The 27,799-nt window shown below is 46.0% G+C and overlaps 1 protein-coding gene across 2 annotated transcripts in view; it reads right to left on the bottom strand.

The window, feature by feature from the left end:
* The window catches only part of APTX (aprataxin), a 28,967-nt gene extending 6,178 nt beyond the window's left edge, over window positions 1-22,789 (bottom strand). Inside the window, exons 1-7 of one of the 2 annotated variants that reach the window (XM_024203037.1) lie at window positions 22,661-22,789; window positions 19,512-19,648; window positions 17,954-18,034; window positions 17,617-17,663; window positions 13,280-13,615; window positions 11,249-11,308; window positions 592-818 (exon numbers count right to left, since the gene is read on the bottom strand). In XM_024203037.1, the coding sequence (XP_024058805.1) occupies window positions 592-818; window positions 11,249-11,308; window positions 13,280-13,615; window positions 17,617-17,663; window positions 17,954-18,034; window positions 19,512-19,641 (881 nt within the window). In that variant the 5' untranslated portion in view covers window positions 19,642-19,648; window positions 22,661-22,789. The remainder of the gene's footprint in view (window positions 1-591; window positions 819-11,248; window positions 11,309-13,279; window positions 13,616-17,616; window positions 17,664-17,953; window positions 18,035-19,511; window positions 19,649-22,660) is intronic. The other variant, XM_029911326.1, reaches the window with a different exon arrangement.
* Window positions 22,790-27,799: the final 5,010 nt, after the last annotated feature.

Here is a 27,799-nt window from a genome sequence, read left to right on the forward strand (position 1 = left end):
GTTGCCATTTTCTTATAAAAATTTTCTACTTACTTTTAAAGATGTGATTATATATTTCTGAGTAAGAAAAAAAAAAAAATCTTGAGAATAATAAAGGATAGCTAATACCACCTGTTTAACTTTTATATGGTTTAAATCAGTGGTTCTCAAACTTTTATACTGGTGACCCCTTTCACATAGCAAACCTATGAGTGCAACCCCCCCCCAATAAATTAAAAACACTTTTTAATATATTTAACACCATTATAAATGCTGGAGGCAAAGTGGGGTTTGGGGTGGAGGCTGACAGCTCGTGACCCCCCATGTAATAACCTTGCGACCCCCTGAGGGGTCTCGACCCCCAGTTTGAGACCCCCTGGTTTAAATGGTCTGGACTCTACACCTCTTAATGACATCCAACATTCCTGTTTCTCGAGACACAAACACATCATAAATCAAGAGAATTTCATTTTGCAAATTTTCAAAATAAGGCCTTATCTCAGTAAATCAAAAAGGCTCGAGTCCAGTACACAACCTGGCTATATAGGCATGAAATCTAGACCACCTCCAGCAGATGACAGAAATAAAACTGGCTGAACAATCTAGCCTTACCTCATGCTGGGAACTGCATGGTAACCCAATCTGAACTCCAAGCGATCTTTATCCAGGCATTGTTGGATCAGCTTTTCCCCAACAGCATGCATGTGTTCTAGTAATTCAAGATGCTCTTTTGTTACTGATTTTAGACTGGAGATGGAGTCCCAGGGTAAGATTAGCCAGTGGTAACGAGCTTTGGGATATTTATCCTTAATGATTACAACCCTTTCATCTTTGTAAACCTAGAGAGAGAGAGAAATCAAGGTTATTTACCATTGACTGGGGTTTCCTGGAACATCATTAATAAAAATAATCAACTTGAATTATCCAAATATTTGGCTTCACTAATCCACACTTATATGCTCCATGCTAGTGTCGCAGAACCATTCAAAAGCAGTTAGTGTGGTATGGGGCCAATGTACATACAGATGTACAGAGTGCACCTCTGAAACAAGGCAGGGCTAAACTTACTCCTTATTTCCAAAGCAGGGATGGAGGAAGGGTGAGTACGGATCTGTGGAGAAAATACATTTGGAGCTCTCCAGTGACTGTTAAGTACACTATTTTTTCCCCCATCATAAACATACCTCCAGAGATCCACATTGACTGATTACCAAGCAATAAACACTTATCTGAGAGACAGTGGTGGAAAGAGTCTTGAGATTTTCTATTTGACTATATAAGTCACCTATAAGCCATACTCAACACATTTTACTACCACCTGTGAAGTATTTGGATCAATATATCCCACCCTCTGGGCACTTCTCTGCAGGCAGCATAACCAAGATAATTTACAAAAACTTGCATTTGCAGTGAGAACAAACTGGCCTTTCCACATCTGGTTTATAGATCTATAAATGCCAAGGCCCGAAGGGAGCACTATGAGCATCTAGTCTGACCTCCTGTATAACACAGGCCAGAGAACTGCCCCACAATAATTCCTTTGAACTAGAACGGATCTTTTAGAGAAACATCCAATCTTGATTTATGCAGACTGGCCGCCTAAGGTAAGGAGCCACTAGGCTGCAGCAGACGCGCTCAGAGACTGCATTCAGCAAACGTTCTAGGAGGAGACTAATGACCACCTTGCTTTAACAGAAACAATGAAGAGGCAAAAAGCTGTCAAAGCCTTTGGTGCTCACTTACCCAGCTAAGGTGATTTCACCCAGAAAGCCACTTGCAAGGAGAGGATGTAGAAAACATATCCCTAACTCCCTGAAGTCTCTATATTTCCTGAGGTCAGACTGAGATCGCTTGGCTGTGCGGGACACACTTCTGGAGGGTGAAGGAATCCTTTCATCAAACATTTCAGCAGAGGATGCTCCAACAGAAATTTGCCATTTATTGCTTGTCAAACAGAAAGCAAGCACCACAATGTTGTGCAGAGGCTTGTATTTTTAGTTGTCCAAAGCAGGTGAGAGATTTAAAAAGATGCATCCGAAGAAGTGAGCTGTAGCCCACGAAAGCTTATGCTCAAATAAATTTGTTAGTCTCTAAGGTGCCACAAGTACTCCTGTATCAAAGGGGTAGCCGTGTTAGTCTGGATCTGTAAAAGCAGCAAAGAGTCCTGTGGCACCTTATAGACTAACAGATGTATAGGAGCATGAGCTTTCGTGGGTGAATACCCACTTCTTCGGATGCATGTAGTGGAAATTTCCAGGGGCAGGTATAAATATGCAAGCAAGAGTGAGTAAGGCTAGAGATAATGAAGTTAGTTCAATCAGGGAGGATGAGGCCCTCTTCTAGCAGTTGAGGTGTGAACACCAAGGGAGGAGAAACTGCTTTTGTAGTTGGCTAGCCATTCACAGTCTTTGTTTAATCCTGAGCTGATGGTGTCAAATTTGCAGATGAACTGAACCGGTGATGTTGTAGCTGATCTGGTTAGGTCCTATGATTGTGGTGTTGGTGTAGATATGTGGGCAGAGTTGGCATCGAGGTTTGTTGCATGGATTGGTTCCTGAGTTAGAGTTGTTATGGTGCAGTGTATGGTTGCTGGTGAGAATATGCTTAAGGTTGGCAGGTTGTCTGTGGGCAAGGACTGGCCTGCCTCCCAAGGTCTGTGAAAGAGAGGGATCATTGTCCAGGATGGGTTGTAGATCACTGATGATACGTTGGAGAGGTTTTAGCTGGGGACTGTATGTGATGGCCTGTGGAGTTCTATTGGTTTCTTTCTTGGGCTTGTCTTGCAGTAGCAGGCTTCTGGGTACACGTCTGGCTCTGTTGATCTGTTTCCTTATTTCCTCATGCGGGTATCGTAGTTTTGAGAATGCTTGGTGAAGATTTTGTAGGTGTTGGTCTCTGTCTGAGGGGTTGGAGCAGATACGGTTGTATCTCAGTACTTGGCTGTAGACAATGGATCGTGTGGTGTGTCCGGGATGGAAGCTGGAGGCATGAAGGTAGGTATAGCGGTCGGTGGGTTTTCGGTATAGGGTGGCGTTAACGTCACCATCACTTACTTGCACCGTGGTGTCTAGGAAGTGGACCTCCTGGGTAGATTGGTCCAGGCTGAGGTTGATGGTGGGGTGGAAGCCGTTGAAATCGTGGTGAAATTTTTCCAGCCTCCTTCCCATGGGTCCAGATGATGAAGATGTCATCAATGTAGCATAGGTAGAGAAGGGGTATGAGCGGACGAGAGCTGAGAAAGCGTTGTTCCAGGTCAGCCATAAAAATGTTGGCATATTGTGGGGCCATGCGGGTGCCCACAGCGGTGCCACTGGTCTGGAGGTATATATTGTCATCAAATTTGAAATAGTTGTTTGTGAGGATAAAGTCACAGAGCTCAGCAGCCAGTTGCACTGTGGCATCATCAGGTATACTGTTCCTGACAGCTTGTATTCCATCTGTGAGTGCGATGTTTGTGTAGAGAGCCTCTACATCCATGGTGGCTAGGATGGTGTTTTCTGGAAGATCACCAATGCACTGAAGTTTTCTCAGGAAATCAGTGGTGTCACAGAGATAGCTGGGAGTGCTGGTGGCATAGGGTCTGAGTAGGGAGTCCACATATCCAGACAGTCCTTCAGTGAGGGTGCCAAGAGATGATAGGGCGTCCAGGATTTCTGGGTTTGTGGATCTTGGGTAGTAGATAGAATAACCCCGGTCGGGGCTCTAAGGGTATGTTGATTTGTTTCTGTGTTAGTGTAGGGAGTGTCCTGAGTAGATGGTGCAGTTTCTTAGTGTATTCCTCAGTGGGATCTGAGGAAAGTGGCCTGTAGAATTTGGTATTGGAGAGTTGTCTGGCAGCCTCCTTCTGGTAGTCAGACCTGTTCATGATGACAACAGCACCTCCTTTATCAGCCTCTTTGATGATAATGTCAGGGTGGTTTCTGAGGCTGTAGATGGCATTGCATTCTGCACGACTTAGGTTATGAGGCAAGCGATGTTGTTTTTCCACAATTTCTGCCTGTGCATGTCAGTGGAAGCATTCTATGCATAGGTCCAGACTGTCATTTCGACCCTCAGGAGGAGTCCATGTGGAGTTCTTCTTCATGTGTGCTGTTCATAGAATCATAGATTATTAGGGTTGGAAGGGACCTCAGGAGATCATCTAGTCCAACCCCCTGCTCAAAGCAGGATCAATCCCCAACTAAATCCCCAAATGGCCCCCTCAAGGATTGAACTCACAACCCTGGGTTTAGCAGGCCAATGCTCAAACCACTGAGCTAACCCTCCCCTCTTGAAAGTATTCTTTGAGTCGGAGACGGCGAAAGTAGGCTTCCAGATCACCGCAGAACTGTATCATGTTTGTGGGGGTGGCAGGGCAGAAAAAGAGTCCCCGAGATAGGACAGACTCTTCTGCCGGGCTGAGTGTGTAGTTGGATAGATTGACGATATTGCTGGGTGGGTTAGGGGTACCACTGTTGTGGCCCCATGTGGCAGGTAGGATTTTAGACAGCTTACAGTCCTTTTTCCTTTGTAGAGAGGTGAAGTGTGTAATGTAGATCTCCTGTCTTATTTTAGCGAAGTCCGTCTGTGTGGAAGTTTGGTTATTTATGAGAGTCTCCAGGTTGGAGAGCTCTTTCTCGATGTTTTTCTGTTTGCTGTATAGGATGCTGATCAGGTGGTTCCTCAGTTTCTTTGATAGAGTATGGCAAGTACTCCTGTTCTTTTTTGCAGATACAGACTAACATGGCTGCTACTCTGAAACCTGTCATTAAAAAGAATAGTCAGCCTGTTAAATAAAACAGGCAGAAGCTGTAGACTGACTGTAGTACAAAGAGAAGGAAGCACATTCAGGCTGGGAGACCTGTGACTCAGGGCTCCTGGTGAGGTCACAGATTGTCATACCAATGAGCCAAGGGATTCTAGAAACAAAAGGAGAGGTCTACTGCAATTCCAATTATATTCATGTCTTCACTAGGCAATTCCAGTAGGAAGAGGTTCCAATCCTCTTTTGGGCATTGCTTTTCTTGTGTGGGAAGGAGAGATCACTTATTGGCAGCTGCTGGATTGAATAACTAAGACTTGTGGACCCAACAGCTTGAGGGAGTGAGTTTCACCATCCTGACTGACTCCTCCCTTGATTGGGACCCTGGGAACTACCATCATACCACCGGTTCTTTGTTGGCCTGAACTTTAAAGCCATACCAACTAGAAAGGGGGAAACAAATGACATCACCATCTCCACCAGCTTCAGCTAAATCCTCCACAATTCCTGGGGAGATGTAAAATTCAAGTTCCTACTGTTGCCCCTTCCCTATTATGGCATTTTCCTCCCCCATCTAATTTCTCCTCTTGCCTATCTTTGCCTTCTGCCCAAGCAGAGTCTGGCTTGGCCAACCAAGACAAAGCCACCTTTTACAACCCTGCTGTGAACAGAGGCCAGCCAGCCTGACCCTGGTAAGAGCTTGCCAGGTCTTGAAGTGGCTAGTAAGATTGCATGCTATGTCTTTGCCCTCCCTGCAGGGAGGCTGCCAGGGAGACAGGCTTGGTTTTCCATCCCTGCTATCCTCCTCTTATACTTGTGTGTACATCTTCCTGGCTTTGGGTTAAAGGAAACAGAATCAAAGTTCAACAACTCAAGACTGTACAAAACTGACTCTCCTTCCTGCAGCTAGAACAGATAATGCCATCTTTAACACCACCCAAAGCTGGCTAGCAGAGATTTCGCCCAATAAAAATTCTATACAACAAATGAAAAAAGGAATCAGAAAAATTGTTAAAAATAAACTTTTACTCAACTTTTTAAGTTTCAAGTACTTTAACTGTTTCCCTTCTTTATCGGGGAGGCCTGGTCTACACTACAAAGTTAACAAGGTCAACGAAACCTGCCTTGCGTCAGCTTGTTGTGCACATGTCTACATTTAAATATGGCTCCTGTGGATGTAAGTGCCCTTTTACCCGGACTTAACACCACCTCCAAGAGCGGCATAGAGCCAAAGTTGATCTTCTTGGGTCGACAGTGTGAGTGCAGACGCTGCATTACTTAGGGCAACTGTAGCTGTCCTCCAACAGCTGTCGCGTAATGCCCCACACTGAACACTCTGGTCATCATTGTGAACTCCACTGGCGAGCCATCATGGAGACCAGAAGAACCCACCCCTTTAAAGCCCTGCAAATTTTTGAACTTCCCTTTCCTGGTTGCCTGGCTTGGTGAGCACACCTAGCATCTCTCCATTGCTGAGTGCAACTGTCCAGCTGACCATGCCAGCTACACGCTTCAGACACACTCCTGACTGGAGTAGACAGGAGATATCGGATCTCCTGGGCCTGTGGGGAAAGGAGGCTGTGCAGGGTACAGCTCAGAACCTGCCCTAGAAACGTGGCTATTTACAAGCAGATTTCTCAGGGGATGCAGAAGGGCTACAACAGGGACCAGCAGCAGTGTTGTGTGAAAGCCAAGTTGCTGCGGCAGGCACATCAGAAGGCCAGAAAGGCCTTCAACAATCAAGTTGGTGCCAAGCTACAGACCTGCCGCTTTTACAAAGAGCTGAATGCCCTATTCAGTGGAGACTCCACCACTCCCAACAGAACCATGGATTCATCCGAGAAGCCAAAGTCACAGGCCCCTGCCATAAACTGTGAGGAAAAGGAAGATGGGGGACAGACAACCAGGGGATCCAGCTACGCAGCAAGCCAGGACCGGTTTTTAACTCCAGCACAGTCCAATCAGTCAGAATCATAGAATATTAGGGTTGGAAGAGACCTCAGGAAGTCATCGAGTCCAATCCCCTGCTCAAAGCAGGACCAATCCCCAACTAAATCATCCCAGCCAGGGCTTTGTCAAGCCTGACCTTAAAAACCTTTAAGGATGGAGATTCCACCACCTCCCTAAGTAACCCATTCCAGTGCTTCACCAACCTCCTAGTGAAAAAGTTTTTCCTAATATCCAACCTAAACCTCCCCCACTGCAACTTGAGACCATTACTCCTTGTTCTGTCATCTGCTACCACTGAGAACTAAGCTGTGGATGACATAGCTTTGGAGAAGTCAGGCTGCTGGTCCTTTATTCAGCAGCCTGTCCAGACAGCAAAGTCTTAAACGCTGTCCTGAACCAAAGCAGATTCTGTTACAGAATAAAATTCTATTACTCAGAACAAAATTCTTCTTTATTAGTTCTCAACATATAGTGGCTGGCACTCAGCAGTTCTGAAAGCGTCCAATTACTTGTTACTGTGCAGAAGATCATTCACAAACAAAATCAAAGGATGCATTAACAATGTTATATTCCTGTATATACACACACAGAATTTACCACATGATTCATAGTGGGCTGCAAAAGAGCAGAGCCAGGTGGAGCACACCACTATACTGTACGCTACTCTGGCTCACAGTTACAATGCTCTTTCATAGCTTCCCTGAACTGTACAGCTCCACGTTGAGCTCTTTTAATGGCCTTGTATCTGGCTGTTCAGATTCAGCAGACAGATGCTCCACCTCTGCCCTCCACCCCATGGAAAGTTTTCCCTCTTTGCTTCACAGATATTATGCAGGACACTGCAGGCAATTATGACCATTGGGATATTTTTCTCATTGAGGTCCAATCTTGTGAGTAAACAACGCCAGCAACCAAACGCTCATTTGACTGTCTTTCTGCACCTCCTGAGCCAGTAGTTGAAGTGCTCCTTGGTGCTGTCAAGGTACCCATTGTACGGCTTCATGAACCATGGGAAGAAGGGGTAGGCTGAGTTGCTCAGGATCACTATCAGCATTTCATCATCACCAATGGTAATCTACCTGTTGGGAAGGAAAGTTCTTGCTTGCAGCTTTCGGAACAGTCCTGGGTTCTTAAAGAGGTGAGTGTCATGCACCTTCCATGACCAGTCCACCACACTGATGTAGATGAAGCATCCCTAGTGATCCATCAGCACTTACATAACCATAGAAAAGTAGGCCTTTTCTGTTGATGTACTCTGTGGCAAGGTGGGCTAGTGCCGTCTATTGCTCCACGGCAATTCGGGAACCCCACAGCTGCAAATTCACCCACTATGTCTTGCACGTTGCAGAGAGTCAGTCCTACATAGTAGAAGGCGATTAATGGCCCTGCACACTTGCATGACAACAGCCCCTGTGGTAGATTTCCTGACTTCAAATTGATTCCCAGTTGATTGGTAGCAATCCAGCGTTGCAAGTTTCCACAGTGCGATCGCCACTCGTTTCTCCACTGTTGGTGCAGCTCTCATTTTGGTGTCCCTGCACTGGAGGACTAGGACAAGTTTGGCACACATATCCAGGAATGTGGCCTTGTACATCCTAAAGTTCTGCAGCTATTGCTCATCATCCCAAACCTACATAATAATGTGATCCCACCAGTTAGTGCTTGTTTTTGAGGCCCAGAACCAGCGCTCCACCATCTTGCAGCTGCTCCGTGACCACCAACCACCACCTTGAATCGGGTCTTGCTATGTCCCACAGCAATCTGTCCTCCAAGGAATCATCATGTTCCCCGCATCTCTTCTTTCAGCTCTGCAAATACTGCAGGATGTTGCACCCTGTTCTTGCAACAGTCATGACAGTAGTGCAGAGCTACGCAGGCTCCATGCCACATGGGTTTGTGGGATTTTGAAAAAAAGGCGCAAAAATCATGGGATATAGATCACATTAAGGGATGGAGACAGCTGCAAACTGAAAAGTTGACCCCATGCTTCCAGTCATCCCAATTGACTTGCTTTGGCCCCATCATGCATTGCCAAAAGATAGTGCACTGGACGGTGGCAAGTTGCACAGTGGGATACTCACCCATAGTGCACCTCATCCTGCATCGATACAAGTGCTCCTGGTGAGTATACACACCATTAACACAAGCATAGGCGCCGACTCCATGGGTGCTGCACGGCTGGAGCACCCACGGGGAAAATTAGTGGGTGCTCCACCCCCACCTCCTCCCCCGAGCGCACCACGTCCCCGCTTCTCCTCGTCCCAGGGCTTCCTGCCCGCCGCCTAACAGCTGTTTGGCAGCTCTTAGGACTTTCCGGGACGGAGGGGGAGGAGTGGGGACGCGGCACGCTCCGGGGAGGAGGCGGTAAAGAGGCGGGACAGGGACTTGGGGAAAAGGGGGTGGAGTGAGGGTGGGGCCAGGGGTCAAGCGCACATGGGGCAGAAGGGAAGTTGGTGCCTATGAACACAAGGAGCCAAGTATGCACACGCACAAATGATGTACTGACTGCGGCGGCTGTATGTCGACGTAACTTGAGTTAGTAGCATAGACATGGGCTGAATTTAATAAAAAAGTTAAGTGGTTTTAATTGTGGTTACAAAGCAAGTGAACCAGCAATAATCTGATGTAAAACCTCAAACAACAATTAGCTGTTTAATTGTGTAGCAGTTTTAACAAACACTTTATCCTTTTCTGGGTAAGGTATCCTTATTATCAATACAATATTCTCAGCCACTTGCTTAGGGTATGAATCAGCACTGAAATAGCTGTTTTCTTCCATATGGAGAAAGACTTGCATTTGTGAGGTAAGCGATCCACAAACAAACTATCCAGGCTTCTGCTAGAACTCATTCTCTTGATGCAGTAGAATCATATAACTGAAGGGGGTCAAAATCCAAGTCTGTTTGGCAAATCTTCCTCTGGCTGAGAACAGCAAAGTGAAGGGAAACTTATGTGATGTCAAGAGGGCCAAATACTAGAATAAGTGAGTCCAAACTAAAGCAACTATGATCCTAGCAGCACTCTCCTATTCTGTATTCCATAATATTTTGGGAAACACCCACCTGCAACTCCTTTTAGCAGAAAGGTACCAGTCAGTGCCAGCCAGCCCTTTCCTTCCCTGGTCTAATGGTAGGGGCAACTCCAGGTAATTCAGCTGGGAAGGTCTCAGAAGGAGCAGGAAGCCACTGTCTTCCAAGGACCTTCCACCAAGATTGTCTTTCACCTGATCGCACCCACCTTGCTAGCGTTCCCAAGATGGTTGAACTTCAGGACCTAGTGCAAAGTCCAACTATTCACCCACTCAGGCATTTGTTTATGGTTGGCTGGGATGTGAGCAAATTCTTGTCTAAGAATGGGCTCAGAAATGCTGGATCTTCACCCTCTTGCACACCTAGAGGCCAGGGGGCTACCTAGGTTTCATCTTGCTAGAGTAATTTTCCTCCATCAAGATGGAGATTCCAGTCTCCATCTCATAAAATGTACTTATTGTGTAATTACTCAAAGTGTGATCTGTGACAAAGTCTTGAGACTCAAGATCATCATCTGTTGTTTCAGCTAATAAGAGTAGTCAAACTTCTGCTAATCAAAAGCACTCTGCTATAGTCTGCATGATAATATCTCGGGAGGTGGGGGGGAGGGAGGGAGGGTAGCCACCACCACATAAGAGTTGAAGTTTGAAGAGACACTGGTTAGGCAACAGGTTCAGTATTATGATACTTAAACACTCCAGTTATCAATTTGATTGGATTTTGATTTATAACAAAAATGAGATCCACCTTTTTAGACTATAAAAAGTCTGATTATTTTTGGTGCTAATTTGATTAGTTAACTCTAATTTAATATTTAGAGTTTAATCTTGATCTGATTTTGATTGGATAGTGGTAATGCTTTGTTTCTAGTTACTGATGATAACCTATCACCGAAGCTAAGCTTTCTTGGTTTTATTTTTGTTAGTTTTTGTGTTTTAATAAAATTTATGGCACTAATACAGTGTCTCATTTCTTCACCAGCCAATGTGGGTCCAGAACCTTGGAGGACCCAGGGGACACAACTGGTCAACTTAACAGCCCGATGACCTCTCCTAATTAGTCCCTGGGTCTCATAAGTGCCTGCTCTAAGCATGGTATTGTGATTGCATTTCAGATTTATTTTTTTGGATCCAGATGTTGAAGCAAGTGATACATGCTTTATGCACAAAGCTATAAATGAAACCAAGTGACCATAACAGAGGAAACTCTAGTGCTAGAGGACACGACTGTCACAGCGTTCTTGGATTCCATGAAATTCCACCCACACTCTCTTTTGTTAATTGGGTCACAGAATCTACCTCTCCTTAACCACAGGCGTTAAGAAAAGCAATTAGGGAGCATCATATTAACAATGGCTCTCCAAGGTTATAGAGGTCTCCTGCTGGCCTGATGGAAAAGGACTAATGCATCTAGAAAACAGGTTGATATACATACAGTACATGCACATTTGGTAATTTTAACATGCAGTTGGCTCAACAGCATTCTGAATGGGATGCTCATTGAATGTGGATTGGTAAATTATTCCAAGTATAGTGTGGATCATTCCCACCTGCATTTTTGGGTCTTGCATAGAGATCTTCAGACCTTGACTCCAATGTCCTAAATGTTCCTAGAGTATAAATAGAATAGGCACTTTCAGAAGAAATTAAAAAAAAAAAAAATCTAATGATATTTAAGCAGAATCCAAAGTCTTCAATTAAATAATTTTTATTATAACTCCAATATTGCTTTGCTGATACCATTTTAAACACAGGTATGTATTTGTATTTTCTTTTTTAAAAAACTAGGAAATATTTCTTTTAAACCTTTTTTTTAAGTAAAGTTTGCAAAGTAAAACATTTTCAGTTGGGAAATTCCAGAATTAGAGTTACCCAGGCAACTTTAGTTTGGCCCTCTTATACATCTGCATTATGACACAGCCCTTAATTACATGATCACAGGCCATTTTTCTACAGGACTCTGCAACATTCAATGCACAGGATAGACGGTGCTCTGGGAACAAGGCAGCCATTACTATTTCTTTGTATCTTTGTCATTCAGTGGATGGCCCCAGGCCTTGCTCTATGCCACCATTCAAACCCTCTACTGAATGCAACACTTTAATTTCATTTCTATTGCACCCATTACCATAACATCTTAACCTCACACACATTAATATGTAGCTTCAACAACAATATGGGCTAGGGTGGGTGAGTTGTGTTTTTTTAAACAGACGGTGCTCAGGCACTGAGAGATTACGCCAATGTTAGCAAAAACCTCTACTAACTTTGGGTCTCTCAATGACTGGGTGCCCGGTTTGAGACACTTGGGCCTGATTTTTTTCCGAATATGTAGCATTTTATAGCACTCTATATATTCAAAACATGGCACAGATATCAAGTTAACCCTCATAACCCCCTCATGAGGCAAGTGTGTAAGCATTACTGCTCTTTCAGAGGTTCTCAAACTTAATTGCATCACAACCCCCTTCTTACAACAAAAGTTACTACACGACCCCAGGATGGGGGACAGAAGCCTGAGCCCACCAGAGTCCCGCTGCCCTGGGCAGGGGGACAAAGCCAAAGCCCGAGCCTAGCTGCCCCAGGCGGTGGGGCGCAGGCTTCAGCAAGTCTAATGCCAGACCTGGTAACCCCATTAAAATTAGTTCAGGACCCACTTTGGGGTCCCAACCCACAGTTTGAGAACCACTGTGTATTTTATGGATGGAGAAACTGAAACAAAGGCAAAGTGAGTAGCCCCAGGCCACACAGTGAATGAGTATCAAAGCCAGGATTAGAAGAACACAGGACTTCCTGTCTCCCAGCCCTGTGCTCCTGCCAGCAGAAGTGCTCAGGTCTTGTGGGGGGAAAAAACCAGGCCCCAAGTACGGCACCCAGAAAACGAGGAACAGAGTTAGTGGCGACCTCTGGAAAGTTTGGTTTCAGTGAGTGGGCAGAGGCAGGGACAAACTCCCATTCTTTTAACGTAGTTTTTTGGTATGTGATGGACGCTTAATTTAAGTGTGCTACTCTGAAAAGTGACTGGGAAAAGATCAAGGGGTTTCATTGGTTCCCACTCGCTATTTCCAGGTCAAATCTCCTCTATTTCCAAGAGAAACAATGGATTTCCTAGCTGCCAACCCTCCAAACCCACCATAAAATCAGAGTCAAGCTGAGCTCTTCTGGCTCACACCATCACCCACCAACAAGGTTCTTTGCAGCTGGAACCAAAGCCCTGATCCCGCAGTCTGCTGCAGGCAGCTGTGTGCACCCACGTGAAGCCCCACTGATTTCAGTAGGGGTCCGCCCATGTAGATCAGACTGCAGGATCGAAGCCTTAGTTAGCAATTCCGTGGCTGATGTACAAGCCAGAAGGGAATTCAGCTTCCTCCCCCAAAGCTATGTTGGGTTTTCCATGCGAACAGGAGTCTCTCAAGTAGAACTGGTTTCTGCTCTACGGTCAGCTGATTTGACTGACTACACTGAGGCTCAGTCTACACGGAAGAGCTTTTGATGTTCTCCCACAATTGCCGTAGCACCAGTGCAGCTCCACCAGTGCTGGCAATGATGGGCGTGCTAGGGCAGGGTATTCTACTGCTCACCTTGTGGCTGGAAGAGCTGTCATGGGGAGAGGAGGAAGAACTGCTGGTATTGTTTGGCTTGCAGCTTGAACTACCATCTTGCAAGTCTGATTGCTCCATTTTCATACTTTTTTCAGACATGTTTTTCATGTTACTATTCCCAGAGTCTACGTATGGCCTCTTGTTTGCTTTTGTCTTCCCTTCTGCTCGTGCGCCAGACACCCCTGTGACTTCCAAGAATTGTATAGTATAGGGGTAAAGTTTATTCACAAGATGTAGAACCTGTCCTGGCTTCAGCTTCACTTCTTCATCCTTCCCAATATCCACCAAATCAACACTGGCTGGGTTAACTCCCATCTTTGGATAATCAGAAAAAAGCACAATGTAGGAATTGGCATACAAGTATAGACCCTAAATTCAGATATACTAAAACCCAACTACTCCAAACTGTTCTAAGACACCCCTGTCCCTGCAACGCAGAGAGAGAAGAGTACATGGCATTTCCTCCACCCTGCTCCACATACTGGCCCATTTTAATGCAAATCAAAAATTGGAGTTGGAGGTATAGATTTAGAGCCTCATCCTGCAATCAGAACCGCTAGAACAAACCCTGCACCAGCATGAAGCCCTAATGAGCCTAATGGGATCCCACATGGGAACAGCGTCTGTGTTAGCAGAGCTGGCTGGGACCGCATACCACCATGAAGCCCTGCACCCCACTGGGGTCTGGGTTGGTGGCACTGGCTGTGACCCCACCAAAGCATGCAGCCACACTGGGATCCTACATGGGTACAGGTTGGTGGAGCTGGTTGTGACCCTGCCTTGCCATGAAGCCCCTGTAACCTCAATGGAGCTGGTCCCACATTGGTACAGGGTCCACATTAATTGTACTGGCTGTGACCTCACACTGCCATGGAGCCCATGACCCCCATGAGGTCAGTTCCACATGGGTACAGGGTCCATGTTAGCGATATTGGCTGCAGGATCGAGATGTGTCTTCACCTGGGTTTTAAGGCCTTTGGCATACTTTTAGGAGCTTGGAAAATAAATAAATAGCAGCTGCATCAAGTCTGACTCCGATATTCAGCATCAGAAACCAGCACCTTGGTTCCAAACAATTGTACTTTCTGATCAGTCTCCTTTATAGTGATATTTGTCTTACTGTGCTCCAACTGCATGGCATCTTTGGAAGATTCTTAGCATAAGCTGGTTTATTTCATTGGTGACTAGCTCTGTGAGAAGATTTTGCCATTCCAAATATGTGCGAGAACAACTATGACAGGCCTAATGCTGCCCTCAGTTACACAGGAGTAATGCCATGGGCAGAACTGAGCCCCATGTTACAAATATTTCAAATAAAAAAAAACAATGAAAAAATATAACAAGGAGTACTTGTGGCACCTTAGAGACTAACAAATTTATTTGGGCATAAGCTTTCGTGGGCTACAACCCACTTCATCCAATGCATGGAGTGGAAAATACAGTAGCAGGTGTATAGTACATGAAAAGATGGGACTTGCCTTACCAAGTGGGGGGGGTCAGTCTAATGAGGCAATTCAATTAACAGTAGAATACCAAGGGAGGAAAAATCACTTTTGTAGTGGTAATGAGGGTGGCCCATTTCAAACAGTTGACAAGAAGATATGAGTAACAGTAGGGGGAAATTAGTATGGTAAAATTAGTTTTTGTAATGACCCATCCACTCCCAGTCTTTATTCAGGCCTAATTTGATGATGTCCAGTTTGCAAATTAATTCCAGTTCTGCAGTTTCATGTTGGAGTTTGTTTTTGAAGTTCTTGTTGTTGAAGAATTGCCACTTTTAAGTCTGTTATTGAGTGACCAGGGAAGTTGAAGTGTTCTCCTACTGGTTTTTGAATAATTCCTGACATCAGATTTGTGTCCATTTATTCTTGTGTGTATAGACTGTCCGGTTTGGCCAATGTACATAGCAGAGGGGCATTGCTGGCATATATCAGCAAACTCAGCAATGCTCTTCACAGCTGCCCTATTAAAGGTACACTCACAAGGTGAGTTAAACTGAAACTTTGACCTGCCTTTTCTTTCATAGCTATTTACAAATCTATATAATCCTTGTGTGTTTCTTCCCCAAAAAAGTGTTTTGAAAACTCAAGTGCTTCCAGAAGCTCTGCTGGTGGCTCTAGAGGTAGCATAGTTATAACTGACTTAGAGAGGACAAAGGCTAAGTTTGTCATGGATTTTTTAGTAAAAAAGTCATGGACAGGTCACAGGCAATAAATAAAAATTCACAGAAGCCCATGACCTGTCCCTGACTTTCACTAAAAATAGCCCTGACAAAAGGGGTAGGTGGGTTCAGTACCCACTGCGGTATTGTGTGGGAGCTCCAGGGTAACCCCACTGCCTGCCACAGCGGGGCAGCTGCGGGGTCCCCCAGCCCCTGCCACAGCTGGGCAGCTGTGGGGTTCCCCCACCAGGGCAGGGACTGGGAGCTGCAGGGGCGGGGCTGGCTGGGAGCTCCAGCCCTGGGACAGAAAATGTCAGAGGTCAATGGAAGTCACGGGTTCCGTGACCTCCATGACATAATCATAGCCTTAGTTATAACCAATACCCCAGCATTGCTGGGGGAGAGGGGGACAAAACAGAGAGAGGGGTCAGCTCTTGGAGAAGACTATACTACAGTCAAGTTCACTTGAGGTTGAGCTACTTGTATTCTTGAGGAACTGGATTCCCTGCTTCCATGAAATGCTTTTAGTTAATTATACAATCAATACTGGACAAAACCAGATTCAGCCTCTAAACACTGCCTCCAGGTTTCTCTTTAGCAGAGTTCCTGTTGGATACCTGCAAGGTCCACACAATGGCACTTTGACTTGGAGCCCCGGGCAGTCTGCATGAGTAGAGGTTTTAGCCCTTCTCAAATTTCAGCTGGAATCCCAGGATATTCTGATGAATTATAATGCCCTAAATTTTCAGCTGAATAAAATTTTCTTCACTTTCCATCCTGAACCATGTGCTGTTTAAAGGCTACTCCGTGACACCCTAGCACTGCACTTCCTTCAGGCCAGAAGCAATCCTCGTATACAGTGAAACTTGCACTAAGCGCCATCTTCAGCGACAACTGCCTATCTGAATACAGTCACCGTGTTCCCAATGTTTCTTGTACAGTTATATTCAAATTGTAATTAAAGCTTACTCACTAGGCAACCAGCGATTGCTGATCCCTTAGGGGTTTCACTGAATATAGTTTGCAGCCAAGTGTAAAACATTTATCAAGCAGCTGGGGTCTTTGGAAGAAAGATTTGTTTCTAACCAAGCTCAGTGAAACTGCAGTGGTGCTTTTTGGACCTGTAGGCCACTGCATCCAGAGTACGGTATTTGTAGTACAGTAGTGTAACAATTTCTGCGAAAAGCCAGTCTCTCTCTCTGGTAGGTGACCAGTCTAATTTGGACCCAAATTAGTTGTGACAAAGTTAATTACCATTAGATGGCCTGAATAAAATAAGTTTTTTGATTTCAACTCTACCCCTAGCAGTCAAGTGTTAGACGGGACTGCAAGGATAACTCCCAAGATGATTAACACACCCAGAAACCCAGACAAACAAACAGAGGCCTTGTCAAGACTAGGAAAACAGGTTGTTTTATTAAATATATCTGCTAACCCTGGGGGAGGAACCTAGTAAAGGTGTTAAACCCTGTCTACCCTGCATGCTAAGTAGCGTTTAAAATTGTGTTAATTAAAACACTACCTATTCTCCAAGTCTAGACAGCCCAGAGAGAGGCCACCCCCAGGCCCCAGCAATGGGGGGGGGGGGGGGGGGGGGGGGGGGGAAGCAACACGAGCAGCAGCAGAAATCTTAGGCCATGTCTACACCACAGGACTATAGCACCATAGCAATGCCATAATGTAGACACAGCCCTTTAGTGACAGATGGGGGTTTTTCCCATCACTGTATTAGCACCGTCTCCCTGAGCGACAGTAGCTAGGTCGATGGAAGCATTCTTCTGTTGACCTAGCTGCATCTACACCAGCAGTTACGTTGGCATAGCTACAGCTCTCAGGGGTGTGGATTCTTCACACCCCAAGCGACGTAGCCACAACCACCTAAATTTTAAATCTGGACCAGACATAAATCTTAGCCACCTTCCAGGATGTTACCCGGTGCAGGGAAGAGGAGTGAAACAGCCCTCCCACTGCAGCATACAGAAGTAGTATTACGGCACTAGCTTATCCACTAAACTCCCTGATTGACCCCTTCTCCAGTGTCTGGACATTTTAGATTGCAAGCTCTGTGATGGGATTGTGTCATCTGCCATGTTTTGTAAAGCGACAAGCACAATGACAACCCTAAGTAATACTGGACATCCATAAATGAACATACCTGTTTGATCTTGACATACCCTTTATTACAGTCCGCTTTTAGCTGCACTGAAAAGAAACAAAGCATCAGAGAATTACTTAAACATAGGAGTCAGGCTGCTGGAGTAAATTGGCACAGCTCTACTGAAGCCAAATTCAGCTGGGGATCTGGCCCACAATGTATGTTCCTATTAGCTTTCATCAAATGGGTGAAGATAGAAATATAAATCCTAATTGAACTCACTGGTTCAGTTTATTCAGTTAATTTACAATTAATAAATAATACTGAGAGTCAACACATCTATTTAGAAGCCTTGACAGGTACATTAAACTGTATACAGCTCAAACATAGCACCGACCTTGTTTTGAGTTCACATTTTCTGAAATCCCAGATTTCTGTATTAAAGTTGTGTCAACAGGTGTTGCTAATATTCTTCTCCCTAGACAAAATTACAAGCATCTACACAGCAGATTGCTAGAAATTACAATGACACTACTTAACGACTGTCCTGCCTTATCAATGGGATTTCTATTAATGTACATGAAATAAAGTTTCCCAGCACTGGCCTTTCTAAAGTTCCAGAGGTCACATGTGGCTTATAAACCATATGGCTTTTTGACTCGCACCTGTATAATGATTCCAGTCATAAGCAACTGACTGATGTGCCTGAGCAAAGGAGGAAATAGATTAGAGTCATCCCACGCGTCCACTCTCATAAGCTTTTACAGATTTTTCAAAGAGCTAAGCTTGGTTGTAACATATTCAACAGAGCTTCTTTAAAAAATTTGCAGCTAGCATCACTTGGTATTTTATAGTTGTACTAGAAGATATGATACCAAGGAAACTATGACTAAATCATATCCTTGCTACAGAACCTTTTATAGAGTTCTATAGCAGTGGTTCTCAAACTAGGTCCGCCGCTTGTTCAGGGAAAGCCCCTGGCGGGCCGGGCCGGTTTGTTTACCTGCCGCGTCCGCAGGTTCTGCCGATCGCGGCTCCCACTGGCCGCGGTTCGCTGCTCCAGGCCAATGGGGGCTGCAGGAAGGGCAGCCAGCACGTCCCTCGGCCCGTGCCGCTTCCTGCAGCCCCCATTGGCCTGGAGCGGCGAACCGCGGCCAGTGGGAGCCGCGATCGGCAGAACCTGCGGACGCGGCAGGTAAACAAACCGGCCCGGCCCGCCAGGGGCTTTCCCTGAACAAGCGGCGGACCTAGTTTGAGAACCACTGTTCTATAGAATTTAACAGAGACTGCTACCCTTACTACAAAATGCATATAGTTACTTTTCAATATATGAAATGTACCTACTGGTACTTCTAGGAACATGAACAATATATAAAAATCAAATTCACTGGAACCTGGAGAGAATGTCAAACTCAAAACACTCTTCTCTATATGAGTTTACAGGTTTTCAACAGACTATGTATAAGACTGTTATATAAAGATCAATTTCTACTCCTCCTGGTGACAGAAAGGCCATGTTTCCTCATGTCTGTCAGATTATACAGCCCTTTGCGAGCTCCTATAAACAGAATAGCTATAACAGGTAAGCAGCTCTACCTAGAGAGCAGAGATCTTCTGTGGCTAAAAGACCCACTGGATTGGAGCCCCATGACTGATAATTACACAGCAAGCCAGAGAGATGCCTGCTTTGGTTTTCAGAGAGAAGCTGTAGTTCCCACCTGAACTGCCCATCCCTTAAATGTAAGATTAAACCCCAGCTGGGCTTTAGAGTTTACAGTCTATCAAAATAATGTAACCAAACATAAGAACAATGAAACCGAACTGAATCTCACAATCTGATATGACACCATCACAGAATTTCTATACTTGTACCTCACATGTTTCTTACACTTTTTTTGGAACTGCTGGATTGTCATCAAGCCAGCAGTTGCACGTAAACTGAAGCTGTAACTTACCTTGTTGCCGTGAACACTTCTTGTCTGTTATCTCTGTCTCTGGGCCACGCCCTATCACTACTGTTTTTAAGTGTGGCAGTTTGATTCGCTGACAGCATTTATCTTTCCTCACTAGCCAGCACACCTGCATTATTGCACTATAGGAAAAAAAAACAAGAGGAGATTGTCTGACAGGATTACATTCAGATAGGGATTATGAGAATTTTTCAGGTTTAGCTTACATCAGATAGGAAAAAAAGCCCCTCTTGGGCCAGGTCTACACTACAGAGTTTTGTTGGCCCCCTGTTTCAACATAGAAAAAACAAAAAACACACAATACACATTGAAGAGGCAGCTATATGGCAAAACAGCCCCTTTGCTGATATAACCTGTGTCATTCTTAGAAGTGGTTTACTATATTAACAAAATATCTCCTTACGCCAATGTAAGCTGCATCTCCACTAGGGACCACGACAGGAGACTTGGAATTCCTGGGTTCTATTCCCACTAAACCAGGGATTCTCAACCTTTTTCTTTCTGAGCCCTTCCCCCCCCCCCCCCTATAAAAACCCCCTGGACCACTCGTGCCACAATAACTGTTTTTTCTGCATATAAAAGCCAGGGCCAGTATTATGGTGTAGCAAGAAGGGCAACTGCCTGGGGCCCCATGCCACAGGGGGCCCCAGGAAGCTAAATTGCTCAGACTTCGACTTCAGGCCTGGGTGGCAGGGCTCAGGGCCTCAGCCCCATGCAATGGGACTTCAGTTTTCTGCCCTGAGCCACAGCAAGTCTAATGCCGGCCCTGCTTGGCAGACCCCCTGAAACCTGTTTGCAGCCCCCCCAAGGGCCCCTAGACCTCTGATTGAGAACCACTCCACTAAATCACTCATTGGATGACCCTGATTAAGTCATGTAAGACTCTGATGCAATTTTCCCAGGATGGGGTCATCCTGAAATTACTGGGGCATATTTACAACCTGAACTATAGATTAAAGGTTCTTTTTGTCATCCTCTCCCCCCCCCACCACCACCACATTTTTGATCCATCTGCATGGCTGCAGGACAACTGCTACCTATTATGCTGAATAAGTCAAGCGACTAAATATAATTACATATTTGTATTGTGAGTGGGGTTTTTTTAAACTACACATATAAGCACATCTTAAATCATCTCACTCAAATTATGATGTGCATTAATTTTCCTACTCGAAAAAACCCTAATCATGTTGAAATCTAAAAGGGACAAAGTTTGACAGAATATAGAAAGTACCTCCCAAACAGCTAATTATGTCTGTACTACTATCCAGCATGGAAAGTTCTCTCTCTGGAAAACCTCACATAAATTACCGGTAACCATTTCATTTTTACTTGACATACCTTACTGGATAGCTACAAAAACAACAAGGAGTCTGGTGGCATCTTAAAGTGGCACAGATTACTGGATAGCTGTTATTTTACAGATGATTTTGTATCAAAATTCAAAACAGAGCAGTTAATTTTAACATTAATCAGTTACCATGTCATATGGATCAAGTACCAAAGAAGTGCCATTATCAGACGAACATAGGATTGCAAGTGGCCTTCTGAGTCACTGAATCCAGCCCTCTGCAATTACAAGCAACCCTGTCATATAATCCTATTTACAAACTTATCAAGCTCCCTCTTAAAACTACTTAGGTTATTTGCCCCCACTACTATTGGGAGCATGTCCCAGAACCTCACTCCTCTGATAGTTAGAAACCTTTTTCTAATTATCCAGGCATAATGATGTACTTCATGGTACTTCAGTGTCTATATTGAGTAAAGAAAAAATTTTCATGAATAAAAATGAACTCAAGTGACTAAGACAGGGAAGACCTTGCCAGCTGATGGTGCACTAGAACAGCGTTTCTGAAACTGGGGGTACTCCAGGGGGTCTGTGGGCCCCGCTGATCAACTCCTCCCTCTCCCTCCCACTGCCTCCTTTATGCCGGGGAACAGTTCCCCGGCGTGAAGGAGGTGCTGGGAGGGAGGGGGAGGAGCAGGTACCGTCTGCGCCGCTTTCGGAAGCGGTCAGCACGTCCCTGTGGCCAGGGGCAGAGGGTCTCCGCATGCTGCCCCTGGCTGACTGCCGACTCTGCAGCCCCCATTGGCCACGAACTGCGGTCAGTGGGAGCTGTGGGTGCGGTGCCTGCAGGCAGGAGCAGCGTGTGGAGACCCCCTACCTAGGAGTTGCTGCCAGAGACGTGCCGGTCGCTTTTGGGAGCCGCAAGAGGTAAGCACCGCCCCCCTCACCCCATCCCACACCCCTACCCAGAGCCTGCACCCAAACTCCCTCCCAGAGCCCACACCCCCCACCCCTTCCCATACCCCACCCCCTGCCCCAGTCCTGAGCCCCCTCCAGTACCCAAACTCCCTCCCACACCCAAACTGCCAGCCCAGAACCCGCACCTCCTCCCGCACCCAAACTGCCAGCCCAGAGCCTGTACCCCTCACTCCTTCCTGCACCCAAACCCCCTCCCAGAGCCCACACCCCCTCCAGCACCTCAACCCCCTGCCCCAACTTGGTGAAGGTGAGGGAGAGTGAGAGACAGAGGGAGGGGGGATGGAGTGAGTGGGGGCATGGCCTCAGGAAGGGGGCAGGGCAGAGGCTGAGCAGGGGAGCTTAGGGGTCCCTGAAAAATTCTAAATCATAATGGGGGTCCTCAGGTTGCTAAAGTTTGAGAACTGCTGCGCTAGAAGAATGTCTATTCCAATAGCTTTCAACCTACAAGGAAGGGACATAACATGCAGCACTGCTGTCAGAGATATAAAACTGGAAGAGAGATCATCACAGTGCTGAGTAATATTTGGTTTGTACAGCTCATCTGGAGACACACAAAGCAGATCACTGTTAGTTTTAATCATTTACTATTGCATTTTACAAAATAGAGTAAAGGTCTTAATTCAGCATGCTCTACTCAAGCAGAACTTTGATTAACGTCAATTGAAATTTCATTCGGGTAACAAGCATGAAAGAAGGGCTCTGTTTAGCCCCAAGATATGTTGACTAGACCAAAGAGTTAGGGGCAGAGAGAAGTTATGTTAGTTTATATTTTACAGCACTAGGTGGGTGTTTCTACACTATATATTACCTATTTATTGTACTGATAGGGATGGGGGGGGGACTGCAAAAGTTAAGGGATCAGTACCTCCCCGGTGGGTATGAATCACTTCAAGTGGGGTATGTTGACACACCGTCTTCCTGATTCAGAGACAGTGGCTATCTCCATGTAAAATCCTAGGGGAAACAGGGCACTGTAGTTTTCATCTCGATGTAGCTAACTGAGGTAAACCAGAGGTGTGGGGAGGGTAGAGAAAGGGGGGGGGGGGTAAATAAGGTTGTCCTCAACACTAGTTACATTGAGAAAAAGCTACCTGTGCTTTGTCTCTACTAGGATTTATACCTGCTACTGTATCTTCCACTCCATGCATCTGATGAAGTGGGTTATAGCCCACGAAAGCTTACGCCCAAATAAATGTTAGTCTCTAAGGTGCCTCAAGGACTCCTCATGGTTTTTGCGGATACAGACTAACACGGCTACCACTCTGAAATCTACTAGGATTGTACACTGAGATAGTGTTTTCACATTGAGATAGCTTTCATAGAATCTAAGGACATAAATGACATTTAGTTTGACCTCCTATATAGCATAGGCTATTAAATTTCACCCTGTTGCTGCAGCCTTGAGACCATTAACTTGTGTTTGGCTAATGCATATCTTCCAGAAAGGGATCCACAATCTTGATCTGCAGACATCAGGAGAGGGAGAATTCACCATTTCCATTGGTGTTTGTTCCAATACTTATTCTAAATTTGTGTCTTAATATTTATTTTAATTAGTCAGGTGTCAGTTTCCAGCCTCTCTCTGCTAGATTAGAGTCCTTTAGTACCCGGTATTTTCTCCCCATTAAGGTACTTATACACTAATAAAGTCACCTTTCTATCTTCTTATTGTTAAATTAAAGAGCCTGGGCTCTTTATGTCTCTCATTGTAAGGCATTTTCTCCAGACCTCAAAGCTTTGTTACTGGCTTTTTTCTGCACCCTCTCCAATTTTTCAACATCCTTTTTAAAATGTGGACACCAGACCTGGATGCAGTATTCCAGTATTGGTCTCACCAGTGCTGTATACAGAAGTAAAATGACTCCCTTACTCCTATTCACTATTCCCAACATCACACTGAGATCTCACATTCAGTTGCTTGTCCACTATATAGAATCATAGAATATCAGGGTTGGAAGGGACCTCAGGAGGTCATCTAGTCCAACCCCCTGCTCAAAGCAGGACCAATTCCCAACTAAATCATCCCAGCCAGGGCTTTGTCAAGCCGGGCCTTAAAAACCTCCAAGGAAGGAGACTCCACCACCTCTCTAGGTAACGCATTCCAGTGCTTCATCACCCTCCTAGTGAAATAGTGTTTCCTAATATCCAACCTAGACCTCCCCCACTGCAACTTGAGACCATTGCTCTTTGTTCTGTCATCTGCCACCACTGAGAACAGCCGAGCTCCATCCTCTTTGGAACCCCCCCTCAGGTAGTTGAAAGCAGCTATCAAATCCCCCCTCATTCTTCTCTTCTGGAGACTAAACAGTCCCAGTTCCCTCAGCCTCTCTTCATAAGTCATGTGCTCCAGACCCCTAATCATTTTTGTTGCCCTCCGCTGGACTCTTTCCAATTTTTCCACATCCTTCTTGTAGTGTGGGGCCCAAAACTGGACACAGTACTCTAGATGAGGCCTCACCAATGTCGAATAAAGGGGAACAATCACGTTCCTCGACCTGCTGGCAATGCCCCTACTTATACAGCCCAAAATGCCATTAGCCTTCTTGGCAGCAAGAGCACACTGTTGACTCATATCCAGCTTCTCGTCCACTGTAACCCCTAGGTCCTTTTCTGCAGAACTGCTACCTAGCCATTCGGTCCCTAGTCTGTAGCAGTGCATGGGATTCTTCCGTCCTAAGTGCAGGACTCTGCACTTGTCCTTGTTGAACCTCATCAGGTTTTTTTTGGCCCAATCCTCTAATTTGTCTAGGTCCCTCTGTATCCGATCCCTACCCTCTAGTGTATCTACCACACCTCCCAGTTTAGTGTCATCTGCAAACTTGCTGAGAATGCAGTCCACACCATCCTCCAGATCATTAATAAAGATATTAAACAAAACTGGCCCCAGGACCGACCCTTGGGGCACTCCGCTTGAAACCGGCTGCCAACTAGACATGGAGCCATTGATCACTACCCGTTGAGCCCGACGATCTAGCCAGCTTTCTATCCACCTTACAGTCCATTCATCCAGCCCATACTTCTTTAACTTGCCGGCAAGAATACTGTGGGAGACCGTATCAAAAGCTTTGCTAAAGTCAAGGAATACACATCCACTGCTTTCCCCTCATCCACAGAGCCAGTTATCTCATCATAGAAGGCAATTAGGTTAGTCAGGCACGACTTCCCCTTGGTGAATCCATGCTGACTGTTCCTGATCACTTTCCTCTCCTCTAAGTGTTTCATAATTGATTCCTTGAGGACCTGCTCCATGATTTTTCCAGGGACTGAGGTGAGGCTGACTGGCCTGCAGTTCCCCGGATCCCCCTTCTTCCCTTTTTTAAAGATGGGCACTACATTAGCCTTTTTCCAGTCATCCGGGACCTCCCCCGATCGCCATGAGTTTTCAAAAATAATGGCTAATGGCTCTGCAATCTCATCCGCCAACTCCTTTAGCACCCTCGGATGCAGTGCATCCGGCCCCATGGACTTGTGCACGTCCAGTTTTTCTAAATAGTCCCGAACCACTTCTTTCTCCACAGAAGGCTGGTCACCTTCTCCCCATACTGTGCTGCTCAGTGCAGCAGTCTGGGAGCTGACCTTGTTCGTGAAGACAGAGGCAAAAAAAATCATTGAGTACATTAGTTTTTTCCACATCCTCGGTCACTAGGTTGCCTCCATCATTCAGTAAGGGGCCCACACTTTCCTTGACTTTCTTCTTGTTGCTAACATACCTGAAGAAACCCTTCTTGTTACTCTTCACACTTGGAGTTGCAGCTAGCAAGAGATGTTATTTGGCCTTCCTGATTTCACTCCTGCATGCCTGAACAATATTTTTATACTCCTCCCTGGTCATTTGTCCAATCTTCCACTTCTTGTAAGCTTCTTTTTTGCATTTAAGATCAGCAAGAATTTCACTGTTTAGCCAAGCTGGTCGCCTGCCATATTTACTATTCTTTCTACACATCGGGATGGTTTGTTCCTGCAACCGCAATAAGGATTCTTTAAAATACAGCCAGCTCTCCTGGACCCCTTTGCCCTTCATGTTATTCTCCCAGGGGATCCTGCCCATCTGTTCCCTGAGGGAGTCAAAGTCTGCTTTTCTGAAGTCCAGGGTCTGTATTCTGCTGCTCTCCTTTCTTCCTTGTGTCAGGATCCTGAACTCAACCATCTCATGGTCACTGCCTCCCAGGTTCCCATCCACTTTTGCTTCCCCTACTAATTCTTCCCTGTTTGTGAGCAGCAGGTCAAGAAGAGCTCTGCCCCTAGTTGGTTCCTCCAGCACTTGCACCAGGAAATTGTCCCCTACACTTTCCAATAGCCCCTACTTCCTTTTCAGGAAAACTGCTTTCCAGGATATAGGTCCACATTCTATAGGGTTGACCTGTAGTCTTTGATCCTAGATGTATACCTTTGCATTTGGCTGCATTAAAACATGTTTTGTTTGAATGGGCCCAGCTTACCAAGTGATCCAGATGGCTCTGTGTGACAGGCCTGTCCTTAGAATTATTTACTACTTTGCCAATTTTTGTCAACTGCAAATTTTATCCGTATTGATTTTATATTTACTTCCAGATCAATACTGAAAGTATTGAATGGCATTGGGCCTAGCACTGATCCCTGAGAACCCCACTTCTTTTAGCAGTGAAGACGTAGCTAACATGAGTGCAATGGGTCTTTTGGAGGGTTAATGGTGCTCTCTCTCTCTCTCACACAGCACAGGACAGCAGCGTCAGGGCTCCTCCCAAGTTACACTGATCCAGTTATACTGATAAAACCCAATGGGGGACACACTTACAGAAACACCTTTTTGGGGTTAATTTATGAAATTTAAGCTAAACTGAAAAAAAGCCAGAATGAGACTGTCCAAACAGGGAGAGGGTTTATAACAGGATAACTGTTTATATCAGTTTAAATTCACACCTCAACTTACACTGCTATAGCTTGCCAATGTAAGCAATTTAGATCATTTGTTTTTAAAACAGATTTAGGGCTTGTCCACACTGGTACTTTACAGCGCTGCAACTTTCTCGCTCAGGGATGTGAAAAAACACACCCCTGAGTACTGCAAGTTTCAGTGCTGTAAAGTGCCAGTGTAGACAGTGCACCAGCGCTGGTAGCTATTCCCAAGGGCTCCCAGCGCTGGTAGCTATTCCCCTCATGGAGGTGGTTTTGTGCCGCGATTACACAGCCACGTTAAAGCACTTCCGCGGCAGCACTTTAACATTGCTAGTGAAGACCTGCCCTTAGTGATGCAGTTAAACTGGTGCAAACCTCCGCTTGGACACTTTAAACTTGGTTTAGTTTAAACCTGTTCCTATTCAGCTTAACCTAAATTATATAACTACACCAAAGAACTTAGTAGAACTGTCCCATCTGGTCAAGGCCTTAGAATGGGGCAGCTCTGTACAGGCCAGGCCTCAATCACAGCACATTACACATCCACCTTGTACTAAAACAGAACCAGCCCCTCCTCACATACCCCAACCCCCCCTCTTCTCCCCTCCATCACCAGCCCCAGACCCCCCCCTTCCCCCAGCCCCCTTCTCCACCAGCCCCAGCCCCCCCTCTTCTCCCTTCCTCCTCCTCCACCAGCCCCCGCCCCCCCTCTTCTTCCCCCCTCCGCCAGCCCCAGCCCCCTTCTCCCCCCTCCTCCTCCTCCTCCTCCACCAGCCCCAGCTCCCCCTCTTCTCCCCCCTCCGCCAGCCCCCTTCTCCACCAGCCCCAGCTCCCCCTCTTCTCCCCTGCTCCTCCACCAGCCCCCACCCCCCTCTTCTCCCCCCCTCCGCCAGCCCCAGCCCCCTTCTCCCCCCCTCCTCCACCAGCCCCAGCCCCCCCTCTTCTCCCCTCCTCCAGCCCCCTTCTCCTCCTCCACCAGCCCCCGCCCCCCTCTTCTCCCCCCTCCGCCCCATTTACAGACCTCCCCACCCTCCAGCTCCCCCTTCACAAACCTCCTCACCCCCGCCCCTCCCCACGAGGAAGAGCCAGTCACCCTCTCGGTGTCATCGTCAGACGCCGGTGCGTGCCT

Source organism: Terrapene carolina, unplaced genomic scaffold (genome assembly GCF_002925995.2).
Source record: "Terrapene carolina triunguis isolate 2854851 unplaced genomic scaffold, T_m_triunguis-2.0 Scaffold94, whole genome shotgun sequence".
In the NCBI taxonomy this organism is placed as follows: Eukaryota; Metazoa; Chordata; order Testudines; family Emydidae; genus Terrapene; species Terrapene triunguis.